Genomic DNA, 14,699 nt, shown 5'->3' with positions numbered 1-14,699 from the left:
AGCGGGATTTCGCCCACGGAAACAGAGCAGAACCAGAATCGGGAAAACACCATGAAGACCTTCCTGTTCTTAAAAGAAAAATAAAATAAAAACGGGTCGAACCTGTTCTCTCAGGAAAACGAGATCGGAACTTCCTTTCGGATGATAACGGCATGCTTTCAAACTTTTAGTAACGTATAGCTACTAGTCTGACTTTGTAGCATACTTCTGGTTCGACGGAGAAAAACGGATGTGACGCCGAGTCATCTGCCTTGTTTCGTTTGTTCCTCTTTGTGGTTCCACGAACTTTGATCTCGACGGAAGAACAAGGAAGGAACAATGAGAGACACACGAGAAGCCCACTTTTTTTTTTTTCCTCAAAAAGGCATCCGGTTTCTTTCCTGATTCCCAGGTCGTCGCCGCCGCCCTGATCTAGTAATTGCATTTCGGCATTCGCGAACTTTTTGTCGCTTCCGCGTGCGGAATTAGAAATGGGATTCGGTCGCGTTTCAGTGCCTCGCCTAAAGGGAATTCAAGAAAGTAAAAGTAGTAGTACTGTGCACCAATATTCGAGCAGAAGAGATAGACCCTCCTTCTGGTGATACTATGCCATCTTTCGTCGTCATCGAAGGTATTTATACTACATTTACTAAAATCAGGTTTTTATGGGCTAATCTTTAATCTATTTACTGGACCCGTAACAGGGATATTGACGAAATAGAATAAGTGACTGACCGACTGATATTCTACTTCGTCAAGTAAAGGGAGTATAATATTAACTGGCCTTATCGACGTAAAGATTAAATAAAGTCAACTTTTTTCGGCCCGAATCCGATCCTAAAGTGCGCAGTTTAAACCGACGTTGTGCTCCCCAACACAGCACCAAATGGATACAACCCTTAATTTGGTTTTGTTAACAGTATTTTTAGTTAGGTTTTTTAAAATTCTAATTGCGTTATATTTACGATTTACGATGACGTGCTCCTCTTCAGACGCCAAAACGCTTTCACAGAAAAAAGGTTCCGATTGGGTATGTGCCAATATTTTTAACGCATTATCTCTTGGCACGCAAGCATAAATTTTCTTTTTTTCATTCGCTATTTTTATTCTTAAAGACACGTTTTTAAAAAATAGTGGGGATTTTCTGAAAGACTTCTTCGCAGCTTTCAATGCTTCCTTTACGAATGCTTATTATTAATTTCTCTCTTAAAACTCAATTTTTGAATTGACTAAAATATTGCTTCAGATATTTTTTTTATTTATTTTTTATTTTATAGATACCGTAAATTTACTTAGTCAAGTCAAGATAAGAAGTGCAAGTGCAAGATTGCTTTTAAAAGATATTTCTGCTTATCAGCCTCTATGAACCCTACTGTTCTCCACCGCTAGATAGCACTTGTCCACTCCGTTCATGTGTTACAGTCGTCTGTTGCTTTTGGGCCCTTTCAGTCAACAAACTGCTTTTCCTTTCAGTGTGACCTAATTTTTGCATTTGTTTATTTGATGAAAATGCTTCGCTCCGGTCGCAATTTGCAATTCTTGTCGAAGAATCTTGTTCGCGAAAATTTGAGGTACCTTTTCTCTTTTAATAAGTTATAAATTAAACTCGAAAGAAAGTTAGTGTGAGCTCTAAGCTGCTGATGGTGTGGCTGTTGCGTAAGTGTTTAATTTGTGCTCGTGATCTTTTACTACAGCAATAGCAAAGGTTACCTTTTTTTGTAGATAAAACTCAAACGGCATATGGAACTTTTCTGTTGGTTGTAACAAACAACTTGTTTTTGTTTGTGGGGCACTTTTGTTTCTTAATTTTTATTTTTTGTGTTATGTAAAGATTAGCATAGATATGAATGTAATGATATTGAGCTAATCACTAGGGTTTGGCACCGAAACGATCAATTTATTCGTAGGTCAGAAATAGATTCATCTTTCTTTTGTCGTTTGCCCCGTGGCCCGATAGGGCAGGGGGAGAGGATTTTTCGCCCTGAAAACCGATCGTTTTCCAAAATTAAGACGGAAAAGCTAAAAGGCAAAGGCCAAAAATTTAAAAAAATTAAGACCAAAATTAACGGCCTAACGAAGAATTCGGGTCGGGATGAACTGCCCCGAATTCTGCACCGCTTTTTGGCCCACAGTTCCCCTCGCTTTTTTGTTTTGTTTCTAGTTGTGCTGCGTTCTGCGTTACAATTTGTGTATTTTCTATTCCTTTGGGAATAATGTAAGGTAATACAAAGTTGTTTACACCGTGAACAGAAGAAATATAGGTGAAGTTTTCATTAAGCAAAACAAATTCAATAGATTTTGAGGAGGAATGCAGGAGTTTAACCAGTAGAGGGGAGAGAGAGGTTTAACCAGTAGGCCATGGGTTCATTACAGAGTCTTAAGTTTCTTTATTACTGGCCCCTTTTGAACCGATTTCGCCCTTCTTCGGTGACACTGACCATCAGGAACATATGGATTTTCGAGATTGGGCCCACTTTTGAGGATGGTAATAGAGTCATATTTAATGAACTGTTCTTCGACTCCCATTTTCTTAAAGGTAATTTCATACTTCCTTATAAGAGGAAGAAAGTCTTCGCCCAACGTCAGCTCCATATCAGATATGGACTTGTAACCTTCTATTTTTCTTGCATAATTGTTCATTTCGAATACGCTTTTTGGGAAACTATACTTGAGACCTCACGCCCTTTCAAACCCTCCGTTTCCACATCAAAGATAACTTTTGTAACGTTAGGGCATGGAAGCAACGATTGTTCCAGACTTCCAATTTCGTAGACTGTTTGACCCAGGACATGTAGCGTTGACAAAGAATAGTTTGGTAATTTTAGCTTTTGATCTAACGCGATTTGGGCGATTCCAGCCAACCATTCAATAAGGAACTCGTGACGCAGTATTTTTAATTCCGGCAAATTGTCAAGTGCCATTTGAATTGCTTTGGTTGTACACAGCTCGCATCCGGTTAAATCCAAAACACAAATGGATTTACAGTTTCCAGTCACGCATAGTTCTCGAATTCCGTCATAGGAAACCTGACAGCTTTCGGCAAGTAGCTCTCTTAATGGTACACATAACAAAACTTGTTGGAATCAATTAAATAAAAACAAGCTTTTTGTTGGACAATTAGTAATTAACTAATTACCTTAATTCTGGACAATGTGTTCCAAGAATCTGGAAGCAATCGTTTCCTGCTTTTGTAAAGGATATTTCCAGTACTTTTAGTTTTGAAAATTTTGAAATGAAATTTAAATGCTCTTGATAGTGAGAATGGAAGGAATCAAGCCACAACGTTTCCAGATGCTACGAGTGTCATACAAGCCAGAAAAAATATGAATTACATATGCGAGAACAAAAATCCTCGAAAAATTTAACAAATTATGCGTGCTATTACTGTGCTTCTGGCTATGGCAATATTAAGAATACATGATTGTAGAGGCCATAAATTGATGCCTTCTTCGTCCGTTTGTGTGAGATCCAAAGTGCGTCGATTAGAAGTTGTGAGTAGCTTACGAAGGAATGGACTGACTTTATAACAATGCGTTTTTCTCAGTAACTTCTTCCTACCGATCTTGAATAGTTTCTCTGACAAACAGGAAGCTAAAAGTTTGATATTGATCAATCAATAACAACTTATTTAAAAAAATATTTAGTAACTTACGCAATTCATTAAAGGGATTGATTGCAGATTTTTCTAAATCCAAGTTTTCCAGCCCTCCATCCTTCAGTTCACTCATCGGCATTTTATCACAAAAACTATCCTGGATTTTAATTATGAAATCTATGCAAGCTTTTGATAAAGATTTTACACTTTTAACTCGCGGCATACTGACGAAGTTATATTGCTTGACTAAAATAATTCCTATTCTTTGCTTTGGCACGGATGAGGTGCTGAACACAACGCTGACTATTTTCTGGCGACTCAATGTTAAATATATTGACAGTGTAGGTGTAGAGAGGAAAGCGATTTCCTTTTTCTAAGCCCTGATTGGCTCGAAACAACGAAAAAGAAGGAATGAAACGATGATCCTCTGACGGATTTATCATTCCAAGTATGCATATCCGAATTGTCCCATGGGCATGTTATGGGGGTCAAAGATATCTTTTAAGGGTATTTAACGGAAGAAAATCAGAACAGAAGGTCAATAAAAAAAGGACACACGGTTCAAATATTTGCGCCCTTTACTCTACCGCTAGATGACACTTCTCCACATTATCTTATTTTGCTTTTTAGCCTCAGTCACGAACGGGCGTCCCTAAACTGCGAAAGCGAAACGCGAAACGCCTAAAATGCGGAAAAGCTGTGCGAAACGGACCAAAATTTTGGGACCGTTTCGCGGGACCAAATGCCGGAGGGCATACTAATGAGCGAAACATCTTGCGAAACAAATAGTTTTCCTTTTCCCCACAGAGGTCCAAATTGACGGAGATTGCCGCCATTTTTCATTGTCTCACGCTATGATGAGGCATTAAAGGAGGAAGGAGGTAGGGGGGCAATCAAATTCGATTTCTTCGGCCACTACCCCTGTTATGTTTTAATGCGCATTTTACGATTAAACTAAAGAATGACATAGAGCAGCACGGTATGGTGATATTTGTAAATAATAATATATTAGATAATGGCACAGGGATTACTATACATTACATTAAATTATTTAAATCAACTAGTAGGCTACGTGCACAAAGAAAAATCGGCCATTACAGCATGAGTGCCTTAAATCAAGCTAAAAATCAAAGCTCATCCCACGATCCCATGTTCCAAATGAAGCTAAAATTTAATCAGCTAAAACTTTCCTTAAAATTAAGAATGTTAATCTGATTGATACATGAAAACGAGAAGTTCCATTAATTTTTTTATACCAAAAAATTTAATAAAAACACCTATTGCATTCAAGGTAAAATTCCGTATTCATGGTCAACACACAAATAGACCGGCCATAATAAGGTGCGCGAAACTCGTAGTCGCTTCGAAAAATTGAAACCCCAACAATTTGTTTGTTGATGGCGTCCATTGTCGTCTGCTACCAAGACGTTTACACTGCGACGTTTCGCACACACCGATTTCGCAGTTTAGTACGGACCCAAAGACTAAAATGCGAAACAGGGTCCCAACTTTTTGGTCCGTTTCGCACAGCTGTTTCGCATTTTAGGCGTTTCGCGTTTCGCTTTCGCAGTTTAGGGACGCCCGTCACGAACTGCTTTTGATTTCGGTGAGACGGTGACCTAGTTTTCCCATTTGTTTTTTAAATATTAAAATGCTTCGTTTCGGTCGCAATTTGCAAATTTTATCGAAGAATCTTGTTCGCGAAAACTTGCGGTAATTTTTCTTGATTAAATTCTATGTTTGTGTAATCAACCCGAAAGTTCATATGAGCTCGAAACTGTTGTTTTTGACTGTTGTAAGGTGTTTAACATGTGCTAGTTAATATTCTACCTTTTGCTTTAACAAACCTTTAGCAAACTACCAAAGGTTACATCTTTTAAGTATAGAAAAAGCAAACAGCATATGTCATTTCTTGATCAGTTGCTTGTGGAACACTTTTGGTCGACTTGATTTGTTCACATTTAAAAATGCATTTTCTACTTTTAATTTACAATTGCTTTTTATATTTTAGGCTACTTTCTTCAACTCCTCAGCCAGCCCCTAAGGATGTCACCAAAAAGCCTGCAACTGAAAAGAAACTTGACAAGAAACCAGTCAAATCAAGTTCTTTTGTTATGAACTTATTTCTTGGTTCCACCAACACATCACAAGTTTTCCCTTATCCTGATGCTCTTACTGCAGACCAGAAAGAAACTCTGCAGCTTTTAGTTGATCCCACACACAAATTTTTTGTAGAGGTCAATGATGCAGCCCTCAATGATCGTGAAGCCTCTGTACCTGAAGCAACAACACAAGGTTTAAGGGAGCTTGGTGCTTTTGGCCTTCAAGCACCTACTGAATATGACGGTGTAGGGTTAAACAACACTCAGTATGCACGCCTAGTTGAAATTGTTGGAGGGTTTGATTTAGGAGTTGGTATCTTTTTAGGAGCCCATCAATCCATTGGTTTCAAAGTATGTTCAAATGTTTGTTATATTTAGTGTGTGAAAGTTTTGTTGCAACCATATCTTATGTAGGGCATCACTTTATTTGGAAATGAAGAACAAAAGAAGAAATATTTACCAAGAGTTGCCACTGGTGAAGCTTTTGCAGCATTTTGTTTAACAGAACCTTCCAGTGGTAGTGATGCCAACTCCATCAGGTGATGGAATATTTTTTTAGACATTTCATTTCTTTCCTTATTTTAACATTATTACTCCTCTATATGTAACGCAGATCTCGAGCTGTATTATCCCCTGATGGCAAACACTTTATTCTAAATGGATCGAAAATCTGGATCAGTAACGGCGGATTTGCCGAAGTCATGACCGTTTTTGCCCAAACGCCCGTAACTGACCCCGTCACCGGTGAGACGAAAGACAAGGTGACTGCTTTCATCGTCGAAAGGGCATTCGGTGGTGTTACTTCCGGCCCTCCTGAGAAAAAGATGGGCATCAAGTGTTCCAACACTGCTGAAGTGTACTATGATAATGTACCCATCCCTGTGGAGAACGTGCTTGGAGGAGTTGGGCAGGGTTTTAAGGTATGGTTTTTTGCTTGATTATATTTTCGCCTTTTTTAAATTAAATATGACATGACTGAATTAATCGATTTAGGTGGCCATGAATATTTTAAATAACGGCAGATTTGGCATGGCTGCTGCTTTGTCAGGCACCATGAAGTCATCGACCAAAGCTGCAATCCAGCACGCCACTGCTCGCGTTCAGTTTGGCCGCCGCATCGATTCGTACGGAACCATTCAGGAAAAGTATGAAGTAATGCTCATTCATAATTCCCTTTCCTATATTAATCATGTTGGGTATATTTAGACTTGCCCGTATGGCTATGCTTCATTATGTTACCGAGTCGATGGCGTACATGATTAGCTCGAACATGGACAAGGGATCTACCGATTTCCAGTTGGAAGCAGCTATTTCCAAAGTGTTCGCGTCAGAAGCAGCATGGTAATTTTAAATTGCTTACTTTTTTAAAAAGAACCAGGCCAATGTTTTCTTAATTTCTTTGCCCTTAGGACTGTAACTGACGAAGCCATCCAGGTATTTATTGCTGCATTAGTTGTTGCTGTTTTCAAATCAACTTATCGCATCATTTTGTTTAGATTTTGGGCGGAAATGGATTCATGACTGGCAACGGATTGGAAAAAGTTATGCGTGATTTGAGAATCTTTCGTATTTTTGAAGGAACGAACGACATTCTTCGTCTTTTCGTTGCTCTCACTGGTACTTACTAACTGCAATTTTTTTATAAGTTTTTGAAAATAGTACAAAATTCCTTTGCAATAGGTCTTCAGTTTGCCGGTGGACACTTGAGGCAACTGCAAAAAGCTCTGAAGAGTGGAAACGTCGGTGTTATACTGGGAGAGGCGGCCAAACGCGCAAAGCGAACCGTAGGATTTAGTCAGACCAATTCACTGGCTGAAGTTCATCCTAAACTTGCTCTTCAGGGACAATTGACTTCTAAGGTAAATATTGTTTCAATTTATAATGAATCAAATCCTAATAAAATTTTGTTGCAGGCTGTTGAAGGATTTGGTATAACACTCGAAAGCCTGTTGGTCAAATACGGAAAAGGCATTCTTGATGAACAATTTCTGTTAAATCGTGTTGCGTCTGCTGCAATCGACATTTACTCCAATGTTGTCGTCCTTTCCCGTGCGACACGTGCCCTTAATATGAACATCCCCTCAGCCAGTCACGAAGAAATGATAGCTCGTGTTTGGTGCAATGAAGTAAGTAGCTTTTTTTGTTTGTTTTTTAAGAATGTCATGTTTATTCAGAAAAATTACTTATTCTAGGCATTGGATCGTATTCAATTGAATTTGACTGCTGTCAAGTCGCAGTCCCAGCTGAGCAATTTCACCGCAATGAGTCAAATCGCCAAGGAAATGTGTGAGAATGGAGGTTTGATCCAACAAAATCCGCTGGGAATTTAAAAACTACCTTGATTCACTGGATATATAGGGCTGAAATGAAATGTATTACATGTCAAAACAATGCAAATCTTCAAACGTTTATAAAAGCAAATACGGAAATTATACTGGTGGGAAATACGCGCGCTACTAAAGTATTTATTACTTAGTCTTTAAGAGGAAAATAGATTCATGAGTAAACCAGATTATAACTTTTCTCGCTTTTTGGCCAATCGTTTGTACATGTAACGCTGGATAATTTCTTCGGCTCGGGGCTTATGATCAAAAATTTTTTGCACTTGATTTTTAGAATCCTCCAAGCCATCCTGGATGACTTTACTTCGTTGTAGATTTCCCTGTGTACGAACGGCGTCATTAGAAAGCTAAAAAAATTTCTAAAAAGTTATGATATCACCTTTATAAGTTCATTCACACGCATAAGGTCACGATCTCCGCCTTTTCCAGCCCCTAGTTTTTCCATAACGTCCAGAACCATACTCAAACGTTCATGAACTTGTGATTCAGAATGAGCCTAAAGAAAAGCATCGTATGAACATGTCACATGGTTAAATTGTTATCGCTTACTCACCATTTCTTCAATTTGTGCGGTGAGATGAAACACTTTCCATCCGTGCACTTTCTGCATGATTTGCTTCTGATTGGCCAAATCGGTGACCGTCGGACGCCGCTCATCTTTCAATTTCACATCCGAATAACGAGTAAAATGATGATTACGTGGTTTCCAGGTTTGGCGGTAGGAACTGATCAAAGAAATGCGTGGCCGTTTGACGACAGCAGCCGCTTCTTTAGGTTCAGCTAAAGTCGGAAAGAAATGAAGCATCGGATTTAAGAACACAAAACCGATTTGTTTGTTCTTCTCAAGAAAGAAAAATACATACGTTTCACAGAGGTTTCAATTTTCAATTCTTTTATGTTTAATCCTGCATGCATTTCATCATCGCTCGAACGTACTTCTTGTAGTTCTTGGCCGAGCCTGGAGTAGAAAAATAGTAGTTATATAAAGATTTTGCAAATGACAATAGTTAATGTAATTACAATTGCTGCTTCCTCGGCTTTTTCCTTGGACTCATTTGAACTTCGGTGGTAGCAGAATGCACGTGTGAAGATGATGTGCTCATTCTCATCAACGACGAAATGGCTCCACTTGCATCACTATTTTCTATTGCTTCTTGCTTCACCTGAATACTCGACAAGGCTTTACCTGTGAGCACAATTATTATAAAATAAATAACTGATAAGTTACATAAATCTTGTTAAATTAAGATAAGACTGTACCTAAAATTGCCGCTCCTGGTGCAGTTGGAACGATGGTTGGTGGGTTACTTTCATCTAGATCGGGCGGTATACCGGGAGAAGACGATGCCGATAATGTAGTTGATCCGCCACTTGAAGACCGAGATGAATCTCCATTAGGCCCACCGGGTGTTAAACCAAGATCCAAACGACGAGGTGACGGCGGAGATATTGCTGGAGCTGCAGATATAGTCGCACTATTAATCGACGGAGTATTAACCGATGACGTCATCAAAGTTAAAGTAGTTGTAAGATTCTTTTGGGCTTTCAGTGGAACACTAGGAAGAAAATAATTTCAAACATTATTCCTGTCGCAAAAACAATATCATTTTTAGGACTCACCCTTCGTAGTCCCGCTTACGCAAAATGCTAGGCCTGGGTGATGTTCCAATTAACTTAGAGGGAGTGTTGGGTTGGGTTACAATCGGATATGTGATTTGATTACCGCTGGTCTCAACTGTCGCTTAAGGATGTAAGAGGATTATAATAAGTATTGAATTGTAGTTTCTCACATTCATTTAGTAACATACCGGTAGACGATCGGGATGTAGCATGCAAATACACCCCAGTAGAAGAACCAGCCGATGTAGTTCCGGTTCCTTGAATTTCGTTTGACGAAGAGGTACTGGATACGTTGCTGGACGTCACACTCACAGTTGCTAGAGGAAAACTTACATGAATATATGTTTTTAAATAATTTAAAAGAAAGTCAATGCATTTACTCTTGGAAACTGAAGGTCCCATGACCGTCACTGTCGAGACAATGGGTTGAGGTAAAACTTTTGCAACTGGGATAATCGTCGAAGGCGGTGCCTGAGTAGTAACAAGATACGTTCTGGAACTACCAGAAGCTGCTCCGCCTCCAACGGATACAGAGCTCGACACCGCTAAGAATGGAATTAGGAACTTAGAAGTGAATATCTAACAAACAGGAACTGAGTTGGTCTTACCAGGTCGAGTTCCAGCGACAATGGTTGGTTGAGATGAACCTCCCGATTTCGTGCCGACTACAGGTCCCGACATCTGAGGAAATTGCACAGCAATACTTTGCTGACCAACCTATAGATTATTCGTTTTTGAAGCAAAGAAATACCTTAGAAGAAATAGTACATTAAACAACTACCTTTCCAACAGCTGTAACGGTCGAAAGAGGCGTGATATTCTTTAGACCACCAGTAAAAACAACAGGGGTTACTCCTACAAATAAAACGACCGATTAAAGAGTTATATATTCAAAATGTTTGGGGATATTAACCAGAATTAGCAGTAACAAGCGAACTAGCAGAGGTAAGAGGAACTGTTCCAGCTGGCGGAATCGTTCTTGCGGCAATTTGAACCGGGCCAATGGAATTGCTTGCAGGGCGAGGTTGAGAAGATCCTGGGTTATTGATGCTAGAGCCGACTGCCACTCCAGATCCCGCAACCGTTTTTACGAAGTGTTTCTCAGCATTCTATGAAATATGGTATCATTAGTTTAATTTCAGCAGTCTTTTTATTTAGTTTTCTTCAGTATTTAACTACAAACCTGAGCAGAAGATGCCGATGTTATCATCATAGAAGAAGGGCGTTGTGAAGCACTTTGTAGAAGTGCTGCTGAGGTGGATTTTATTACATCAGTTCCCGGACGTTGTCCAACCGTCATGGTTGGATTTGCTAGAGCACGCGAATTAACAACTATTCAGAAAACAACAAAGCATTTAATATCACGCAGGAAAAATTGTAAAAAGAAGTCCTAAATCTAACCTGCTTGGTTGGAAGATCCCCTGACAGAGAAAAGTGTAATGTTTGACGCCGGTGTAGGAACAGAAGCCCTAGGAGGCCCAATAATTGAAATCGAACTTGCACTTGGTGCAGGAGTTAGTACGGGTGCGGATTTGTGACCAGTGGCCAGAATGAGATTGGTCGTGCTCTTGACAGAAGTGTTAGCTGCTGCGTTTGCCGTTGCTTTATATAAAGTAGGTACGGGAGGTGGCTGGATGACGGCAGTGGCTGGGGTTACTGTCACCCAGGTACCACTCAGAGTAGCAGCTGCAACATTACCGACATCAACACTACTCGGCCTAACTGCCGAAATTGACGTGGGTCTTACAGCACGATTTGAAATCGTAAATCTAGTTAAAGCAATCATGAATGAAACAAAAAATGAATAAACGTGAGTAATAAACGAGAAAAAAAAAACGTTTTACTTACCCAGTCACTTGAGAAATGGCAGAACTTGCTGAAGGAACAGGCCTTATAATCGCGGCCGAAGCAACAGCAGAGCGCGGAATCGCGATACTGGCAACTGCGGCTGGACCTATTATATTTAAAAAATTAATAAATGCCTCATCTCAATGGAAATATGTATACATACAATAATAACGACAAAATACCTTTTGGCACATGTGATGATAGATTCGCATAAGTCCCAGAAGTTGTTACAAGAGCTGTTGGCACTACTCGAGGGGCAACTGTGGCACCTGGGCGTATTGCAGCTTGGAACTTGGTCATTGGTATGGGCACAGTAACGGCTACTGGCACAGGAACATTTTGGATAATAGTAGAAACAGTGGGGTTAGTCCCGGTATTAGATAAAGACATCCCAGCCCCAGTTATAGTAGGAATTGGACTTCCTGATGGTTTGACCTGCTTAATGACGCAACATTGGAAAATTACGAAATTAATTTTTCTAGATTTACTTTATTATCTGAAATGTTCTTTAAAGTTCATACCAAGAAAATTGGTTTGGCAGCTTCTCCAATTACTCTGGTGGGTATAGATGTGGCACTTCCAGTTGAAGTAATCATGGAACTGGACTTGTGTGCTAGATCCATTGGCTGAGCCTGCAACTCCACTTCATTGTCTGCACCCAGAGCACAGTTTAGTTTAGGCTGGGGAGTACTCATTTCTTCTCTTAGAAGACGGCACTAATATTAGGCGATAAAGAAACGGCGAATTGTCCGGAAGCTGAATCAAGAACTAAATTATTCTTGTCTATCAGCAACCAAGACGTTGTAAAATGTGAAATACACTAATGAAATCCTATTCTGACGTGAAGTTTACAAAAACAGAGGCTACGGGATCAACTTTAACATTCTCCAGTGGTCAGTAATTATTAGAAAATGGTCAAAACAACTTTCGATTTGCTTCAAAGCGTCGACTATTTTTTCGAAAAAACATCGAAAAATGCTTGTTGGAGTTTTGGACAAGGGGCATGGACTACTAAAGCTAGAGGACGGGTCACTTCGTCAAATCCTATGTCGGCTACCATTTTTTGTTTGTTACTTTAATGAATCGAGCTTCAAAAATGAGCTACAGTCTATTAAATTATCCCTATGCGGTAAATATTTAATTTCGGTGCTATTTTAATTAGAAATTGACGTAGGTGTTCGTTAGTTGTCGCCGCCTAGCGGTGATTGTTGGTTTACCACTCTATGATTCTCTGGTTTTGTTTTGGTTTGGTTTGATTAGGTGCGTCTGCTATCTGTGATTCTCTGGTGATTCTCTGGATTCTGTTTGTTTCTAAAAACCATAGTTTAGAATTCTTAGCGCTAGGTGGAGACAACCAACGAACACCTCTCCCGTCCCCTCAAAATTTAACCGCAAATATCTTTTAATTTAATATCTTCACAATAAAGGTGCTTTGGAGACTTAGAATAGCTTTTTAAATCTCTATCGATTGACCCTTCTTTAAAAAATATGATTAAAAATCCACCCGACAAGCTATAACACGGCGGGATAGTCGTGAGTCCCGTCCTCTAGCTTTAGTAGTCCATGCAAGGGGAAGGGACATTTTTTGAGCAACGTTGTCGTGTTGAATATAAATCTCTTTATCTGCTTTTTGTTCTATGCAAAAAAGGTTTATTGCGAGCCCGAAGGGCAAAGCTAATAATCGCATACGCAGAAAAAAAATACCATGTCACTTTGTCTGTCTGTGTGTATGTCCCGCTCCATAGCTCGGGCGTTTTACGACAGATTTTGGACTTTTTGGTCTTAAAAATTAGACAAAAATGCGGTGTGACCAGAAAAAAAAATTTTATTTACTTAATTAGTTCTCCCGTAATTAATGAAAAATCCTATACTATTCCTATTTCCTATAGACCTTATTAAGATCCAAAGGTATGGGTCAAACCGACCCCTTAGTGGCGCGTTGCAGTGTGAAGGGGTGCCTTGAACAAGAGATTTTATTTTGGCTCGCCCCGGACCAGACTTTTCGGGTTAATCGTGCCCGAGGGAAGAAAAGGGAGGAAAGGAAAGACTGAAAAAAAGAGGGGACCAGACTTTCCTTTCTGGATTTTTCAAACTAAGGCGAGGGCAGCTAAAAATGAATGCAAAAGTTTGGAAACATGCTGTAGGGGCTTATTAGAAATCGGCTACTTTGACGGTCTCTAAATAGGGGAGAAATACACTTACAACGACGCGAAAAGTTGTGAAAAATAGCTTCGTAAGCTTTACAACACGCATCATGGTTTGAATTTTTCAAAACACATGTAGTATAACGAATTTTTAATTCAAAAAGGGATTTCTTATTTTATCCCTTTTCTCCCCTATTTTCCAACCAAACATTGTTGCCGCTTTTTCCCTATTGTCGTGTTATCCGAGGGAGGGAAATATAGCCTGAATTTATTCAAGTGCCGCAAGGGGCGCTGCAAACGGCAGGTCTGCCGTTGGAGGGATGGTTAAAAAAATTTCCAAAAACAAAATTTTGGTTTTTTCGAAAACGAACTGAAATGCTTTTCGCTGTCAATACTATTTGCATATTTTCCTCTTTTTGATTTTTCCACATAATGAAAAGAATTCAGTAATCCTTAGTCGTTCCCTGAATGTCCTGTTGTGCTGTTCCCCGCGGATCGCGTCATTGGTGTTACGATGGGTGTAAAAAAAGAGAGCGAGCAAAAATAGTTGCACTGTTCACTGAAAGTTTTCGCCGATTTCTAATAAGCCCCTACAGCATGTTTCCAAACTTTTACATGCATTTTTAGCTGCCCTCCCCTTAATTTTAAAAATTTGAAAAAAATTCAGGAAGTAGCCGACCATTATGGCTACTTAAAAAAAAAATGTGGTTGTCCCCCGTGAAAAAATGGATTTTTGGGAACGCCACGAAAATCAGCTTTCTAGATAAGCTTCTCTCGGGCGTTTCCAAACTTCTCGTAGGTACTGTATAAAAAGTAAATTATCAATAAAATAAACACATCATTCTCGTCGTCATCGCTCAATGAATCCAAAATACGTTTTACTCGACAGTGGGGACAGGTTACTAACTCTTCAATGCTAGAATCCTACAGTGATTTTTAAAATAATTTCGATTGCAATTAAAAATATTCTTGAAGAACAATTTCTTGAATAAACATACCGATTCACTTTCTTCTGGTTGAATATTGGCTTTCGGCATTTTCCATCGAAGTCCCCTACATTGAGAATATA

At 39.4% G+C, this 14,699-nt stretch overlaps 2 protein-coding genes across 4 annotated transcripts; one reads left to right on the top strand and one right to left on the bottom strand.

Moving 5' to 3' along the window:
• Positions 1-1,284: 1,284 nt before the first annotated feature.
• LOC124204141 (very long-chain specific acyl-CoA dehydrogenase, mitochondrial-like) lies at positions 1,285-8,123 on the top strand. 2 transcript variants are annotated; one of them, XM_046601153.1, is made up of 11 exons: positions 1,285-1,550; positions 5,586-6,027; positions 6,091-6,215; positions 6,290-6,596; positions 6,670-6,821; positions 6,883-7,017; positions 7,086-7,110; positions 7,173-7,293; positions 7,357-7,535; positions 7,590-7,802; positions 7,869-8,123. In XM_046601153.1, the coding sequence occupies exons 1-11, from the start codon at positions 1,483-1,485 to the stop codon at positions 8,004-8,006; spliced, it is 1,905 nt and encodes a 634-aa protein (XP_046457109.1). In that variant the 5' UTR covers positions 1,285-1,482; the 3' UTR covers positions 8,007-8,123. The 2 variants fall into 2 exon arrangements, with proteins under 2 accessions (XP_046457109.1, XP_046457108.1); XM_046601152.1 differs by lacking the exon at positions 1,285-1,550 and adding an exon at positions 5,128-5,287.
• On the bottom strand, positions 8,030-12,493 carry LOC124204139 (histone deacetylase complex subunit SAP130-A-like). 2 transcript variants are annotated; one of them, XM_046601150.1, is made up of 17 exons: positions 12,008-12,493; positions 11,669-11,924; positions 11,487-11,592; positions 11,040-11,407; positions 10,822-10,970; positions 10,552-10,747; positions 10,420-10,493; positions 10,247-10,355; positions 10,019-10,183; positions 9,827-9,955; positions 9,639-9,759; positions 9,279-9,574; positions 9,039-9,204; positions 8,882-8,976; positions 8,572-8,798; positions 8,398-8,514; positions 8,030-8,338 (listed from the first exon to the last, which is right to left on the bottom strand). In XM_046601150.1, exons 1-17 carry the CDS (start codon positions 12,179-12,181, stop codon positions 8,189-8,191), a joined length of 2,898 nt encoding a protein of 965 aa, XP_046457106.1. In that variant the 5' UTR covers positions 12,182-12,493; the 3' UTR covers positions 8,030-8,188. The 2 variants fall into 2 exon arrangements, with proteins under 2 accessions (XP_046457106.1, XP_046457107.1); XM_046601151.1 differs by having other exon boundaries at positions 11,669-11,921.
• Positions 12,494-14,699: the final 2,206 nt, after the last annotated feature.

This window comes from Daphnia pulex, chromosome 10 (assembly GCF_021134715.1).
Source record: "Daphnia pulex isolate KAP4 chromosome 10, ASM2113471v1".
Taxonomy (NCBI): Eukaryota; Metazoa; Arthropoda; class Branchiopoda; order Diplostraca; family Daphniidae; genus Daphnia; species Daphnia pulex.
The sequence above is the reverse complement of the archived record's forward strand: the minus strand, read 5'-3'. Positions and strand labels throughout refer to the sequence as shown.

Bases quoted from the DNA above. Each gene is read 5' to 3' on its own strand.
- LOC124204141 (XM_046601153.1), top strand. From the start codon at position 1,483: ATGAAAATGCTTCGCTCCGGTCGCAATTTGCAATTCTTGTCGAAGAAT. The intron at 6,216-6,289 runs GTGATGGAATAT...TATGTAACGCAG, and splicing joins AGTGATGCCAACTCCATCAG to ATCTCGAGCTGTATTATCCC. The intron at 6,822-6,882 runs GTATGAAGTAAT...GGGTATATTTAG, and splicing joins TACGGAACCATTCAGGAAAA to ACTTGCCCGTATGGCTATGC.
- LOC124204139 (XM_046601150.1), bottom strand. From the start codon at position 12,181: ATGAGTACTCCCCAGCCTAAACTAAACTGTGCTCTGGGTGCAGACAAT. The intron at 9,760-9,826 runs GTATGTTACTAA...TACATCCTTAAG, and splicing joins TACATCCCGATCGTCTACCG to CGACAGTTGAGACCAGCGGT. The intron at 8,977-9,038 runs GTAATTACATTA...TTTCTACTCCAG, and splicing joins AAGCCGAGGAAGCAGCAATT to GCTCGGCCAAGAACTACAAG.